This window comes from Pogonomyrmex barbatus, unplaced genomic scaffold, assembly GCF_055798465.1.
Source record: "Pogonomyrmex barbatus isolate J1 unplaced genomic scaffold, ASM5579846v1 scaffold15, whole genome shotgun sequence".
NCBI classification, from domain to species: Eukaryota; Metazoa; Arthropoda; class Insecta; order Hymenoptera; family Formicidae; genus Pogonomyrmex; species Pogonomyrmex barbatus.
This window is the reverse complement of record NW_028297111.1, coordinates 4,918,462-4,936,037: the sequence shown is the minus strand read 5'-3', so window position 1 is coordinate 4,936,037 and position 17,576 is coordinate 4,918,462. Positions and strand designations below refer to the sequence as shown.

General features: G+C 38.1%; 2 protein-coding genes across 7 annotated transcripts in view; one reads left to right on the top strand and one right to left on the bottom strand.

Moving 5' to 3' along the window:
- Positions 1 to 17,576, bottom strand: part of rho-5 (rhomboid-5) — a 473,385-nt gene that overhangs the window by 217,602 nt on the left and 238,207 nt on the right. The window lies entirely within an intron of this gene.
- On the top strand, positions 8,170 to 16,048 carry LOC148937291 (uncharacterized). The gene is made up of 2 exons (XM_089073390.1): positions 8,170 to 8,298; positions 13,539 to 16,048. Exons 1-2 carry the CDS (start codon positions 8,279 to 8,281, stop codon positions 15,295 to 15,297), a joined length of 1,779 nt encoding a protein of 592 aa, XP_088929516.1. The 5' UTR covers positions 8,170 to 8,278; the 3' UTR covers positions 15,298 to 16,048.

The window sequence follows — 17,576 nt, the reverse complement described above, 5'->3', positions numbered from 1 at the left end:
CACTGAACGTAACAACAATATTATTCACATTTTTACGCACCGCTTCCCTTCCTTCGAACGACCTGGCAATGTTACAAAATCTTTGCTTATTTTTTAAATAAATCTCATTGATATCAGAAATATTATTTCAATCATCCATTTTTTCCTCCATATTATATAGCATCATATTAAAATTTCTAATCAATCTTATTCTTACTTTAAGAGGAACTAGCAACTAATAATATTAAAATATCTTAATTTATTCCCTTCCCTCATTTTTTAGCAATCCGTCAATCAGTAATTTTGAAATTCTTTATTCATTTTATCCTTCCTTATAAAAATATTGTTAATATTGGACATATTTCTATTCATTCCATCCCTTCTATTTAAAATGCTGGTAAATTTGTAGATATTTTTATGTCCAATTCCTTTTCTGAGTGATCTCCTATTCTTAAGTAATTAGTCTTATGAATTCTATTCATCTTTCTTTATCAAGATTCTTGTTAATGTTTAATAACACTATGTGCCTGATTTTAACTTTTAAAATTTTTCAAAGGTCACGTGCATTGGATTGTATCGAGAACATGACCCATTATCATTTTCTTAAGAGATTTGGCAACGATCTTATAAGATCTTATAAGAATGTAACATCGATTTAAATTTTTAAATTTTGGGAGATATATTAGGTGTACAAAAAAGTTCTGAGTTTTAGATTTCATACAATCGAAATAACAATTTAAATTTTATATATCTTGCCGTCCTTTTGCGGTTTTAAAGCGTTGACATTTGGCCTTCTAAAATGCCATACGGTTTGGCGTTTGATGCACATAACCTCAAAAATCAGTAGTGTTCACGATGGCAATAACAAAAGAGCATATTCGATTTTCCATCCACTTCGCGTTTCATCTGAAGAAAAATGCTGCTGAAGCTACTGCAATGATTTGTGCTGCAAATGGAGAGAACGCTGTAAGTCATACTACATGTAAAAGATGGTATCAAAAATTTCGTCAAGGAGATTTCAGTCTTGAAGATAAACCGCGTGCTGGACGCACTCAAAAGATTGAAACGGACGAATTGCAAGCACTGTTGGATATAAACTCTGCGCAAACTGAAAAGGAGTTTGCAGAACAGCTTGGCGTTACGCAGCAAACCATTTCCGTACGTTTACATACGATGGGTAAGGTTCAGAAGGAAGGCAGATGGGTTCCGCATGAATTGTCCGAAGACAACAAAAATCGTCGGCGTGACACTGCACTCACTTTGCTTTCAAAGTTCCGGAAAAAAGATTTTCTGCACAAAATCATTACAGGCGATGAAAAGTGGATTCTTTATGATAACCCTAAACGTAGAAAATTGTGGGTTGACCCTGGTCAACCTTCGACATCGACGCCAAAGCCTAATATCCACGTCAAGAAGGTTTTGCTCTGTATCTAGTGAGATTGGAAAGGTGTGTTGTATTACGAGTTGTTACAACTGGATGAAACAATCACGGCAGATCGCTACCAACAACAATTGACCAATTTGAGCGATGCATTAGAAGAAAAGAGGCCATTTACTGGCCAAGGACGTCGTAAAGTGATCTTACTTTATGACAATGCTCGACCACATGTTGCGAAAGCGACTCATGATCATATCTTTGCGTTAGGCTGGGAACTTCTCCCGCACGCGGCGTATAGCCCAGACATGGCGCCTTCCGATTACTACCTATCCGATCGCTGCAACATCATTTGGCTGATACATTTCGTGAGATTTGAAGAGATACGAAAATGCATTGATGACTTTATCGCTTCGAAGTCGGTGAGCTTCTATCGTCAAGAAATTCGCAAGCTACCCGAAAGATGGCAAAAAGTCGTTGATGCAAACGAGGAATATTTCGCTGATTAATATTTTTTTGTTTGTTTTTGAATAAAGATTGAGTTTTACAAAAAAAAGCTCAGAACTTTTTTGTACACCTAATACATTACGTGATTTCTAAGATTCTGAAGTCAATTATGATCACAAATACACACACGTACACACGTATACGTAAACGCACGTATTTATGTATAAATACTACCAAGCTAAAAAATAGAATCTAACAATATCTTTTATTTTAAAGAAATCTAAGTGGTAGAACCTAAGTGGTACGTATCTCTGTATCTTCATTGAAGAATCTTTTTATTCTAATCCATGATAGTAGTTTTATTTCTTAAAAAAAAAATTATGTTACGAAATTGCCATATCTAACTCAATTCCAGTTGTGATGAAATTAAAATATAAAATCTAAGTGCTAATATCTTTGTGATCTTTGTATTCATTGAAGAGTCTTCCTATTCTAATCCAAAATAAACAAAATGGTACTAACTTTAATTAAAAAACAAAAATTGTTTCAACATTGCTAACTCAACTCAAATGATATCATTTGGTATAAAAGATTTGATATCAATAATTGGTGCCAAGTTATAATCTTACTACAAAAATTGCGTTATTCTACTAAGCTCAAGTGATACGTATTAAAAAATAAAATCTAACTGGCAATATCTTTTATTTTAAGAAAATAAAATATAAAAACCTATAGTATTTTTGTATCTTCATTGAAAAATCTTTTTTACTCTAACCCACGATAGTAGTCTTAATTCTTTTAAAAAAAATTTGAATTTTTAATGAAAAATCTTCCTATTCTGAGGCAAATAATACTAGCTTAATTTTTTAAAAAAGAAAATTTTGTTTTCACATTGCCAACTTGAATGATTGTAATAATGTATAAAACTTGTATAAAAGATGTGATATCAATAAATGACGCCAAGTTCTATAAATATTGAGTACAAGTGGATTCCCCGATTCTTTTCTTTCCCCAAAAGCGTTATTAATATTTTTTTTCTTATATAAGAATAATGATTTCGACCTTTTATTAATAAGATATGAAACAAAGGAAAGAGAATTGTAATTGCTCCAACTATTCAAGTATATTAGAACGAGCTTTTTATTTAATAAGAAAAGAATATTATTAAAGAATATTATTATAAATCCTCAGGTTGGATCTGTTGCAAGTCTGTATATTAAGCATAAATATACAACGGGTATGAGCGAGATATCTAATGTAAACATCCTGTTTAGCTCGGATCCTGTCTTACCCCGCCTAGCTACTCCAGAACCAATATCCCTCCTTTACAAGAATCAGATTCTGGCCAACCTATAAAAACGGACTCTTCTGAGGCGCACAGTCACTCTTTTCGATTTTTTCATTCAGTACATTAACGCATTATTTTTAACGCATTAAATTTGCTTTTCATAAAACTTGATCGTCACAATTTAATTCGCTATTATCTATCCAACATTCATTATTCAACTAATAAATTAAAGGCAATGAGCAAGTCAACCTTTCAGAAGAATATCCAGGCTCATTCTTCGCTAATCTTGATCTTAATCGACTATCAGTAAGTCTTTTGTTGATTATAAAATAATCTCATTACAATTTTCAAATTCTCATTCCACCTTACTACATCTCCCTTTTCTTTATTATCTTTCCTCTTTTCTTACCTATCTCTTTTCCTCTTTCTTTTACCGGTGCGGACTACTTGGGACCTCCGAATTCGTTGAAGACTCCCGGTTGCTCTTATCTATCTTTGTCTCCTTCTCTTATACCGGTCTCTTATACCACATCGGTGCGGACTATTAGGACCTCCGAACTTCGTTGAAGGTTCTCGAAGATTCCCGGTTGCTTTTACTTATCTTTCTCTCTTTCTCTTATACCAGGGCTACTTGAGACTTCCGAATTTCGTTGAAGGTCCTCGAAGACTCCCGAATTCGTTATCTACGCATTTCACTGTCTCTGTCTCTCCTAGTTTCCTTTTCCTATCTTTACTACGTGCGAAATTTCTCTTACTTCATTTTTTCATTCACCCCATAGAAAATCAAACAGAAGTGCCGCCTTCTGTTCAAAATTCGATAATCTGACCGTTTATTAAAATAACGATGCATTTGCTCTAAACCTACCAGGTGTATGCATAAGTTTTTTCTGGTTTTTTAGTAAAAAAAGACACGTAATTTTCAAGGGAAATTAATTTTTTTTTTATTCAAAATATTGGCCATCAGCTTCTACACATTTCGCCTATCTTTCAGGTAATTTATGAATACCATGCCAGAAAAACTGCTTGTCTTTTGCGGCAAACCATTCGTCGAGCCATTTTCCAACTTCCTCGAAATTGCTGAAGTGCTGCTCTGCGAGCGCGTGCCCCATTGATGCGAAGAGGTGATAGTCAGATAGCGCCAGGTCTGGGGAGTACGGCGGGTGCGGAAGGATGTCCCATCCAAGCGATTTTAAGGTGTCTTTCACTGGTTTTGCTGTGTGAGACGGCGCATTGTCGTGTAACAAAATCACTTTGCCATGTTTTTCTGACTCATTCCAGTCGTCTTTCGATTAATGCGTGGTTTAAATTAATCATTTGTTGGCGATAGCGTTGTGTATTAACGGTTTTGCCGGGCTTCAAGAGTTCATAATACACAATACCGCTCTGGTCCCACCAGACACAGAGCATAGTCTTCTTGCCGAAGCGATTTGGCCTTGGTGTTGATGGACCGGCTTCGCCAGGTGAAAGCCACGATTTTTTCCGCTTCGGGTTTTCAAAATAAATCCATTTTTCGTCACCCGTCACAATTCGATACAAAAATGATTTCCTTTCGTGGCGTTGAAGCAGCATTTCACAAGTGACTTTGCGATTTTCCATTTGACGTTCATTCAAATTGTGTGCGACCCATTTACCGAGTTTATTGATCTTTCCCATTGCTCGTAAACGTCTGCTGATTGTTTCTTGTGATACATGTAATGCTTCTGCTAATTGCCGTTGAGTTTGAGTTGGGTCATCATCCAATAACTCCTGTAATTGTTCGTCTTCGCATTTTTGTGGTCTACCAGAGCGTTCACTGTCTTTCACATTGAAATCACCACTTTTAAATTGTCGAAACCATGTCTCACATGTTCTAATCGATGGAGCGTGTTCACCATATGTTTCTACCAGCAAACGATGACTTTCAACAGTCTTTTTCTTTTGATTAAATAAAAAAAGCAATGCGTGCCGCAAATGTTTTTTTTCAGGCACAAAACTCGACATGATTACTGAACGATAAAACAAAAGACGCTAGTTTTTGGCGGACTCAACTTGTGTGTGTTTGTAGTTTTAAATGTCAGACAAACAAAATGATGTATGTGTCAAATTAATACGCTGCGTACTTTTCGCTGGCGATATCTCTTAGTAAACCGGAAAAAACTTATGCATACACCTGGTATCATCGACTTCGTAACCCTATTCCCCGATCCTTTATTCTCCGATAACAGAGAGAATCTCTGTTTCCTAATGTTGAAATAGATTTCCCTGAATTATTCGATTTTTCAACCCCTCCTCCAGAACAAATTCAAGCCTATTCTCCTCCTTAATTTTCCATTACACACGCACGCACGCACGCACGCACGCACGCGCGCACGCGCGCGCGCACACACACACACACACACACACACACACACATCAATTAAATAATGTCATATTTTCTTTATTAATTTAAGTTTATTCCCAAACATATTTTGTAATGTATTACCGGGTAGGATCATCGCTTAATACACTCTTACACTCTCCCTACTTGAAATCCTACCTGATGGCCACCGAACAATTGTAACACCCGCGATAACATATATGCACACTACTCGCCCACATCATTTCTCTTGCTTCTCAAAAAGGAACCATGTACAATATTAACCACATTAAACATTTAATTTAATTTTAATTTCTTTTTATTTCTCTTAAAACCCTCTCGTCTCATTTCCCCATCCCACTGATTGTACGAGGTCTATAGGATCTGGTAATAGGAATTAAGTTTCTTAATCAGAAAATGATCGATAAGCGCACGTCTGTGGAATAGCGTCATAGCGTTCTCATATCGCTGACCTAGTGCCGAGATTTATCACTGCTCTCGGATTCCAGGGATCCAGGATTCAGGATCACGTTTCCATGCTTGATTTTCGAGAGAGCAGTTGTTCGCATCCTTCCAAGCCTATTCGTATCCCGTTCGCAAATTTTAATTCTTAATTCTCAATTTTCAATTTACGTAACAATTTTATCATTTATTTTGTACTGTTACTCTTTAATTTTTGTGATAAAAACGTAAGTTGAGTAAAGCAATTTTATGATATAATAATATTTTAAAACTAAATATTATAATAGTAATATAGAAAGAATTTACGAAAAATTTGTTTAAACAAATCCCTCACCACTTCAAATTCTTTTTGAAAATTTTTTATTTTCTTTATGACGAAGTTAAAGGTTATTTTAATACGATTCTAACCATATATGATAAAGTTACTTTCTTATCATTTTTGAGAAATAATTATAACGTCTATGTACATGTACTATCCATGCTCGTTCATGCGCTTGATCTTTCATAGATCGGTCTTATATAACGTTGGTTGCATGAAATATTTGATTACATGAAAAAACGTTGATTAACAATCTAATTTAACAATATATTATTTAACAATATTTATTTATTTATTTATTTATTACAATGGAAGGGTATTTCTATTTTAATCCAAGATATTGGGTTATTAGAAAAGTCATGACGCATTTTCGAAACAGATGGCGTTAGCCCATTTTTGGAAGTATTAGAATCATTCGCATCTATGTTATTGTTATGTCATTTGATAGCTGACAATTCTAGCTTTATTTAAAAAAAAAAAAAATTGAGCAATTTGATTGAGTTTTGGAGATTTTATAACAAGTTAAAGATGGAAGACCTGTGCATTTTTGCCATATATTACTGTTTTACTTCCGTAAAGGGAAGAACGCGCGTCAAGCTTATGAAAAGTTGCGTAAAGTTTATGGTGACAATGCTCTACAAGAACGTCAGTGCCAACGATGGTTCACGAAATTCCGTGCTGGTGATTTTGATCTCAACGACGCTCCTTGGTCAGGGAGGCCCACCAAGGTTGATAACGATAATAAAAGCATTGATCGAGTCAAACTCACGTTATATGATACGAGAGATTGCAGAAACATTGAACATCCATTATTCAAGCGTTCACGACCATTTGAAGATGCTAGGATACGTAAGCAAGCTCGATATTTGGGTTCTTCACGAACTCAAAGAAGTTCATTTGATGGCACCTATAAACATCTGCGATATGCTCATTAAACGTGAGGAAAACGATCTTTTTTTGAAGCAATTGATAACTGGTGAGAAGTGGATTGTTTACAACAATATGGTGCGCAAGTGATTTTGGTCCCGACGTGATGATGGCTTCAAACGACATCAAAAGCAAACATTCATCAGAGGAAGGTTATGCTCTCAGTGTGGTGGGATTTTAAAAGTGTCATGTTTTTCGAGCTTCTACCAAAGAACCAAACAATCAATTCGAATGTGTACTGTCGGCAATTGGACAGTTTGAACGAAGTTTCATCATCCAGAAATGTCCAGAGCTCGTTAATCGTAAAGAAGTTGTGTTCCGTCACGATAACACGAGACCACACACAAGTTTGTCCCGTTAAAAATTATTGGAGCTGGGATGTGTTGCTACCCGCCATACTCGCCTGATCTTGCACCGTCAGACTTTCACTTGTTTCGCTCTCTTCAAAACTTCTTGCATAACGTTTAATTCAGATGAGGCTTGTCGCGAGCGCCGAGAATACAATCATGCTCACCGCTGACAAAGCGGATTGCGACAAGCGATGCCTTATCCGATGAATTATTATTTTACTAAGCGGTGGCGATTACCAACGCTACCGTGCTAATCGCGCAAATATGATGTAATCGTTCGACGTGAAGCAACTGTTAACCGGGTTGCGCGGCCCTTACGCGGAAAACCACCGCGCGACCCAGAAATATACCGCGAATGCTGACAACCAAGTTGACGACACGGCAAGGACCGGCCGCCCGGAATAGGATAAAAACGGGAGGCCGATATGAGGAGAGGACTCGTCGAGATCCGTGTGCCGTCACGTCTGTCGCGGTCCGAACTAGTAAAGACGAACTGTATTAAGTTTTAATAAAATTTATTCAAATAAAGAAGAAGTAGTGAATGTGTCTTCTCCGCCGACTCCTGGACCGATCCTTCGAAACGACCCGCACAACATATCTGGTGGCAGCGGTGGGATCGTTTCGCAGCTGTACCCAGTCATCTGGAAGGAACAAACGATCGGAAATCAAGGAAAAGGCCGGAAAAAAAGTCGACATCCCTGCAGCGAGAAAGAGCCGGTAGAGCCACAACGCAGAGCATATCAGTGACACCGGAGAAGCCACGACCTACCGCAACAGCCAGCGCCGCGTCACAAACATGCGAATTGCGAGCGTAATGTAAGTTATAGAAAATTAAGCCAAGCGCATTAGATAGCGAAAAAAGCGTGTAGGTAGATGTCGAACGAGGGAGTTAACCAAACTCCTGCCCAAAGAAACACGTCGTGGCTACATAGTGCGTCAGCCAGCCGAGCGCTCAGCCCGAGCCCTCCGAGCCTTGAGCAGACGGAAAATTCACGCGATCCGCGCGATAACGTACGCCGCGATTTAAGTAATTATTATTCTGACGATAGTCTGACGAATCAACCGGAATTACATCCGAACATTGTAATCGAACGCGTGTTTTCGCTTAGTGACATAGATAATAGCCTACTACCGAGTAGTGAGAGACGCGACGACGCTCTATTGCAACCAACAGACGCAAGATCTGACCATAGCGACGGCACAAACGCAAGTAATCCTAGCCGCGGAGAATTCTCATTGACATCTTACGACAGTAGCGTGTTCGATCCAACCGAATTTTACACCGCTTCACGAAACATAAATCCAGCGGAAATGGCAAATCAACCCTCGGGCACACCGTTAAAATCGATCGCGGAAGAACAACAAGTGGTAAACAAAGAATTGGACGACGAAGTAAAGCGAATGAGAGCCACTTTAAGCCAAGCGCACTGGAAACCTGACCCGGCGGAATCTTCGCACGACGCGCGAGATGCAATGTTGGTCGAATTGATAGAAGGCATGCGAGCACTACAGGGCCGCATAAGCCAACTAGAAGTCGTTAATTACGATCGGAGTGCAGAAAATGACGAACCGATAGAAATGACATACGGGCGTACACGAGACGATGTCCGAAATTCGCGAGATCCCGCACATACGTTTATGAAATTGAAAGAAGCCCGCGATATGATTCCGGAAATGGACGGATCATCGCGGAACCAAGTTCAAAAATTTTTAAATGCAAGCACGTACGCGATGAGCGAAATAAATCCTGCCGACGAAAAATCATTATTAAAAGCGATCCTGTGCACGAAACTAACAGGGAAAGCCATGCACGATTTCCAAACAAGAGATATACGCACGTTCATGCAACTGAAGCGCGAGATCGAAATGTGCTATTTGGCAAAGCGTAGCACTACGCACATTCAGCGAGAGTTTAATATAACCCGTCAAAAACCCGGGGAAAGCGCGCGAGAATACGGACTCCGCGTTGACAAACTAGCCATGGAACTCTATCAATCTATGGTAGAAGGACGCGAGCACACCGCGGAACAACGAAAGGCAATCCTAGATACGATACAAGAATTAGCCCTAGAAAATTTCCAACTAGGATTACGCGACGAGATACAAACAATAGTACGATCCAGGAACTATACGAATTTAACAGCCGCGATGTTAGGCGCGACAGCCGAAGAAAAATTAAAAGGTAGCCAACCTATAAAAATGTATAATAACGAGAAAGCTAGAAGCAACCAAGAGCAGTATAGAAACCGCAATCAAAAACTGGAGTGCCACAAATGCGGTAGGCTAGGACATTTGGCGCGCGACTGTCGTTCAAGCCGATACATAAATAAATATCCGCTACCGCGAGCCGAACGACCGACGAACGTAAATAATATTGAGAAATACTGCTCGTACTGCAAAAAGGCAGGTCATAAGCGCGACGAATGTTGGTCACTGAACGGCCGCCCGAGAAAGGGGCAACCGAGACGCACGAGACAAGATAATGAAAAAGAGCGACAAATAAATACCGCTGTAATAATGAAAAAGAAAAAGCAGCAAAGGGAGAGTGATGACCTATCGTTCACAAGCAGTGGCGACGACGAAGAAGAAGAGAAACCGAGAACAAAGATAACGCGAACCGTACGCGAGCATCAAGTGACACAGGTGAATACGCCTCACACAAACGCCACGTTAGACTTGATTACCCTGCCGATGCGAGAGACAAGAAGGGGAAAAACAAGTTTCCTCCTCGATACAGGCGCCACTTTGACATTGATAAAAGTGGGAAATTTAAAGGGAAACACACTAATGCGCGAAGAACGTTTAGCCCTAACCGGAGTTACGGGCCACAAGATACACACACTCGGGAAGATAAGAGCAACGATAACGCTAGGAGACCGAGAGATACGACACACTATGTATGTAGTAAGAGATGACTTCCCAATAAATTATGAAGGGATACTGGGACTAGACTTTTTGAATAAACAACAAGCGAAATGCGATCATGGGAAAAAACAAGTCCGTATTGGTAACACAACGTTCAAACTCTATCCGTACAAGAAAACTATGCTAACGCCTCGCAGTGAAACCATAATTCAGGCAATAACCGATAGGAATAGCATTGGAATAGTAAATGCAGTCGAAACCAAACCCGGAATCTTCATAGGAAATTGTTTGGTCATACCGGAAGAAAACGTATGTCCAATAAGTGTGATAAACACCACAGGAGAATCAGTGGAGATAACAACGCCGCTAGTCACGGTGGACGAGATAAGGACAAAAGACGCCGCACACATGTATACCATGGAGGTGTCAAGTAACGAAACAAGCGACGAGCCCATTCAAGCTCGTAAAGAAAAACTGCACAGACAAATGCGAACCGAGCATTTAAATAAAGAGGAAAAGAAAACCTTGCATCAGATTTGCGAAGATTTCTGTGACATCTTCCACCTAGAAAACGATCGCCTATCGTACACTAATGCAGTAGCACATGAAATAAATACGCGAGCAGATAGCGCGCCGGTGAATGTCCGACCATACAGATTACCAGAGAAGCACAAGGCAGAAGTAAATAAACAGATAGCGAAAATGCTGGACGACGAGATAATCCGTCCCAGCACGAGTCAGTGGAACGCACCCTTACTAGTAGTACCAAAGAAAATAGACGCATCTGGAGAGCGAAAATTACGAATAGTTGTGGACTTTCGGAAATTAAATGATTTAACAATCGGCGATTCTTTCCCGCTCCCGAATATCACTGACATACTAGATCAACTAGGAAACGCGAAATATTTTACAACATTGGATTTAGCATCGGGATACCATCAAATCCCCATGCATGAGGAACACAAACAAAAAACAGCATTCTCCACACCTTACGGGCACTACGAATTTAATAGAATGCCTTTTGGACTAAAAAATGCACCTGCAACATTCCAGAGACTTATGAATTCCGTATTAACCGGATTACAAGGCCTCAAATGCCTAGTCTATCTAGATGATATCGTAATATATGGACCAAATTTGAAAGAGCATAACAAAAGACTAATTGAAGTATTCAAAAAACTAAGAAACTACAATCTGAAACTACAACCGAATAAATGTGAATTCTTAAGAAAGGAAGTGACATACTTAGGACACATTATCTCCGAAAACGGTATAATACCAGATCCTGCGAAAATAACGGCCGTAGCAAACTTTCCAATACCGAAACGGGTAAAAGATGTGCAATCCTTCATAGGATTAGCCGGATATTATAGAAGATTCATTGAAAATTTTTCAAAGATAGCAAAACCCCTGACAAAACTAACAAAAAAGAATGAGAAGTTCGTTTGGACAGCGGAACAACAGAACGCATTCGAAACATTAAAAGAAAAATTAACGACCACACCAGTTCTAGCTTACCCGGACTTCACTAAACAATTTATAGTAACGACAGACGCATCCGGATACGCCATCGGAGCAGTATTGTCGCAAGGGCCAGTAGGCCAAGATCGACCAATTGCATACGCAAGCAGAATTCTGAATAAAACGGAACAAAATTACAATACAACGGAGAAAGAATTGCTAGCCATAGTATGGGCCGTCAAACATTTTCGACCATACCTCTATGGAACAAAATTTCAAATAATTACAGATCACAAGCCATTGATCTGGCTATTTAGTATAACAGATCCTGGTTCACGATTAATCAGATGGAGGCTCAAATTAGAAGAGTACGACTATGAGGTGATACACAAGGCAGGTAAAGGCAATACAAATGCTGACGCGCTTAGCAGAAACCCGATCGCGCCTGACACACAGATAAACAGCATCGAGCGCGACAAGGAAGAACGCGAATATAATAAAGAAGACAAGGAGCAAATAATGTACGAATATCATAATGCCCCCCTCGGAGGACATCAAGGCGTAACACGTACCGTAAATCGAATACGACTAATGCACAATTGGCACGGACTAATACGAAATGTGGAAGAATACATCGCCAAATGTGAATACTGCCAGAAAAACAAGCTAAGCAAGAAAACCAAAATGCCTCTAGTACTGACCGACACGGCAGAAAGACCGTTTCAAAAATGCGCCCTGGACATCGTAGGACCACTCACGGTTACCATGAAAGGAAATAAATACCTACTAACATTTCAAGACGACTTAACAAAATTTAGTAAGGCAATACCGATATCAGATCAGGAAGCAAACACGATTGCCAAAGAGTTCACCACAAAAATAATATGCGAATTCGGAATACCGGAGACAGTACTGACAGATCAAGGAACGAATTTCGTCAGTGAAATGTTCAAGGATGTATGCACCCTCTTAAAAATAACGAAAATTCAAACAACCGCGTACCATCCTGAAAGCAACGGAGCCCTGGAGAGATCGCACAGGACTCTGATTGAATACTTAAGGCATTATATAAATGAGGATCAAACCAACTGGGATGAATGGATCCCATACGCAATGTTCACGTACAACACAACACCGCATACAGCAACGGGCTATACACCTTTCGAATTGATGTACGGGCACCAAGCAACATTACCTACAGCCCTGGCAGCGCCGCCGAAACCATATTACACATACGATAACTACGCGCAAGAATTAAGAGAACGACTCAGAGCCACACAAAGAGTAGCAAAGGAACATATCCGCGAAGCAAAACAAAAGGCAAAAAACTACACAGATAAAAATACGAATACTAAAATTTTCAAAGTAGGAGATAAGGTCCTCCTGCATGACGAAGCAGTGCGCAGAGGACGATCGAAGAAATTGGAAGCACCATGGATAGGTCCATATCAGATAATCGAGAAAACCTCTGATGTCAATTACAGGATTAAACAGAAACGAAAAATTACAACGGTGCACGCGAACCGACTCAAATTATTCATCGAAGATTAGCAAACAATGTATACGAATAATTACCCGCAACAAGCAAAAAGCAAAAGCAGTAAAATAAAGATAGTAATCACAAAGATAGCATAGATTAGAAAAAAAAAAAAAAAAAAAAAAAAAAAATTCACGGAAGGAAAAATTTCACGGAGGATTCACGGAAAAGTAACCTGAACCTAAACTTGCAGGATGCTCCTTATGTGGAGAAGAGCAGGACAAGCGACACCTGACTCTCAGCATAATCTTGACTGGGAATTGTTCTCGCACCAGCCAGGAATCTACTACGAAGAAATCGGTCAGCTGAGACAGGCTGAATCGGCATGGAAATTAGTGATAAAACTGAGCGCAAAAGAATTAGAGATCAGACATCAGCAATTGCAGGACTATATGGAGGAAACCGAAATACAGTGCCGAAAAGTAATAGGCAACGCACAGTTAGGTTGCCGAAACATTATGAGAATAATAGAAAGAAAAAACACCAAATTGATCACGCTGTTGACACAAGTAGAAACGCTATACAAAACGACTGACAAACGACGAGGACTGCTGGATGCGGTCGGGTCGGTCAGCAAAATATTATTCGGAACGATGGACGCCGACGATCGGAAACTAATAGACGAACAACTGCAAACGTTACGAACAAACGGCAAGGTACTGCAGCACGCAGTAGCAAATCAAATAAAAGTAATTAACGCCACAATAGCGCACTTGGACGAATTAGAAAATACTCTAAATTATAATGAAAATCTGATAATGAGTGCGACGAAACGACTAGAACAACGATTGATCGAGTCAACACTACAGGCAGACGTAGACGAACACTTATTAATCCTGACAACGATAATGAACGATTTAACGAAGGACACGGAAAATGTAATAGACTACCTGACATACGGGAAAAACGGAATGATACCGACACGACTACTACCTATCAAACATATAATAACAGCCCTTAAAGAAGCGGCTACACAATTACAAATGGGATTACACTTTCCTTTTAAAATTCAGATTGAACACTGGCAGACCATACACACATACATCACTTTTAGCGCATATTCAGATGGTCCATACATATACACAATCTTGCGATTTCCGGTAGTAGCATACCCTACATTTAAATTAGTTAAAGCAATACCACTACCAGTACACGATCATGCGAATGTATTCGCTTACATAAAAATAAACCATCCTTTGCTAGCTATAGATAAAGAGAATCACCACTACAAATTACTAGAGGAAGCAGAGTTAGAACGCTGCATAAGAGAAACAAACACATACACATGCGAACAGAACTTCGCGACATATTATGCGGAAACAACAGCACCATGCGAGGTGCAAATATATACACATACACCGGGACAGCTCAATTACTGCGAAAAGAATCATATGATATCTAACACACCGTTGTGGATAGCATTGACGGAGGAGCAAGCGTGGCTCTACTCCACGGCACACAAGCAAGAAATTAGCATTAAGTGCGAAAAGCAAATAGAAGAGAAAATTATATTAGAAGAAACCGGAAAAATAAAACTAAAAGATAATTGCAAGCTAATCACACCAAATGTAATATTAAAAACACGAAAAATTGAAGGAATAAAATATATTCAAAACTACCTCCCCGAATACAATATAACATTAGAAATAAAAAATAAGGACACCGATAAGAATAAGCTAGCGAAAACCGACACGTTACGACAAATAATTAAGAACCCCGTAGATTTAACCAAGTTAAGCATAAGTCTAGAAGAAATAAGAGAAACTCTAGAAGATAGCGATTATAATTTACTCAAAAATAAATACACTGTATACTCTATGGGAACAGGCACCTGCGTAGTAATAATAACTATAATAGGATTAATAACATGGCGCATAAACAAAAACAAAAATAAAAAGCAGAAGAAAAGCGAGACCGCACAGAGGCGCCGCGACGATGCTATGTTATATTAATCATAAGCACACGATTATATTACAGTCACGCGACAACATATGTAAACTAACAAGTAAGATCACCTTCCATCGAAGGGAGGGAGGGATGTCGCGAGCGCCGAGTAAGGGACACATGGAAGCCGAACCTCCATGATTCCCTTCCATCAAAGGGGGAGGGATGTCGCGAGCGCCGAGAATACAATCATGCTCACCGCTGACAAAGCGGATTGCGACAAGCGATGCCTTATCCGATGAATTATTATTTTACTAAGCGGTGGCGATTATCAACGCTACCGTGCTAATCGCGCAAATATGATGTAATCGTTCGACGTGAAGCAACTGTTAACCGGGTTGCGCGGCCCTTACGCGGAAAACCACCGCGCGACCCAGAAATATACCGCGAATGCTGACAACCAAGTTGACGACACGGCAAGGACCGGCCGCCCGGAATAGGATAAAAACGGGAGGCCGATATGAGGAGAGGACTCGTCGAGATCCGTGTGCCGTCACGTCTGTCGCGGTCCGAACTAGTAAAGACGAACTGTATTAAGTTTTAATAAAATTTATTCAAATAAAGAAGAAGTAGTGAATGTGTCTTCTCCGCCGACTCCTGGACCGATCCTTCGAAACGACCCGCACAACAGGCTGTATATCATCTTGTTCAGTTTTTCGTCGATAAAGATAGGTCCTTCTATGAACGAGGAATTATGAAACTCACTGAAAGATGGCAAAAGGTTATCGAATAAAACGGGCAATATATCATTGATTGATCCTTGTTCTTTATATAAATAAATGACCTTTGAAGAACATAGAAAAAATACGTCATGACTTTTTCGACAACCCAAATATATATATATATATATATATATATATATAATATATATATATATATATATAATACATATATATATATATATATACGTATATATATATATAATATATATATTAAATATATATATATATATTTAATATATATATTATATATATTTAATATATATATTAATGATATATATATATATATATATGTAATTATATATAAATCTAATATATCTCTATATATTATATATATATATATATATATATATATTTAAGTATTTTAAATTATATTGTTGTTTCATATGTTCTCGTAATTATAATTTCCTCTGTGATTGGCTTTTCTTTTTTGATATTGTTTTTAAAACAATTTGAATAGTTCACTACTCTTTGAATTTTCATTAATATTTTGTTGCAAACAGAACATCTAGTCTTAATATTTTCATTCTATTTATTGAGAATGCAGAAGCTGTGCCACAAGGGCCATATATTTATATTCCTTCCCCTTATAATTGGTCTTTGTTGAGTCAAAACATTCTTCGCAAATTTTTTTTCTTGATGTTGAACTTTGATAAAATATATAACTCATTGAATCTTCTGTTTCTTCTATACTATATACTATATGTCCTTATTATATGTCCTATACATTTTAATTCAGGATTTCTTAATAATTTTTTAAAATTCTTCATTTCTTTCTGTTACTTTTGCATCTTAAAAAATAAAAATAATAATTACAATTAAAAATATTAATTACAATTACGTTTATTTTATTAATTTACTATTTTTAATTTATTTTCTTGCTGTTTCTTGCTTAATTGATAATTTCAAGAATTAATCTATGTATTTTTCTATCGAAGAATGGATTGGTACTAAATGTTTCTTTCACTCGACAAAGCTCTTCGTCCAAGACAAATCAGTAAAATATAATAAATATTGAAATAAAAGTTTTTTTAGCAATAATAACAACAATAAAAAATAAATAATAACAATACAATACACAATAATACAATTATAGTGAGTTCATTAAGCTGATAAAACCAATTTAATATTTTTGTCAATATATCAAAGTATATATGAGAAACTTTTAACAATAAAAAACGAGTTATGAATAAAGAAATTATTACTTTTGTTCTCGTGTCGGCTGAAAAAGACGCTTACACATTATTTATCTGAATATTGCGACAAATATTATTACAGCCTCAGTGGTCTAAGTGGATAAGATGGCTGCTCGGAGAGCAGGCGATCCAGGTTCGATCCCTGGCTAAGGTGATATTTTTCGCAATATATATTTCCTGTGGGGGGAATAATAAAATGGGGGATTTTAATCAATATCAAAAATTGAAATATTGAATTGTTATAGAACTATTATTGGTTGGAAGACCACTTGTAGTGGCGCGTAGTTGATGATATGACTGTTTGCATTTATTTCATTTAGAAAAATCTAGCAACCAAGATCTTGCTTGTCGAAAAATATTCCATGTTCCTCG

Excerpts from the sequence above, each read along its gene's own strand:
- LOC148937291 (XM_089073390.1), top strand. The coding sequence starts at position 8,279 with ATGCGAATTGCGAGCGTAAT. Across the intron at positions 8,299-13,538 it reads ATGCGAATTGCGAGCGTAAT|GATGCTCCTTATGTGGAGAA; the intron begins GTAAGTTATAGA and ends CTAAACTTGCAG.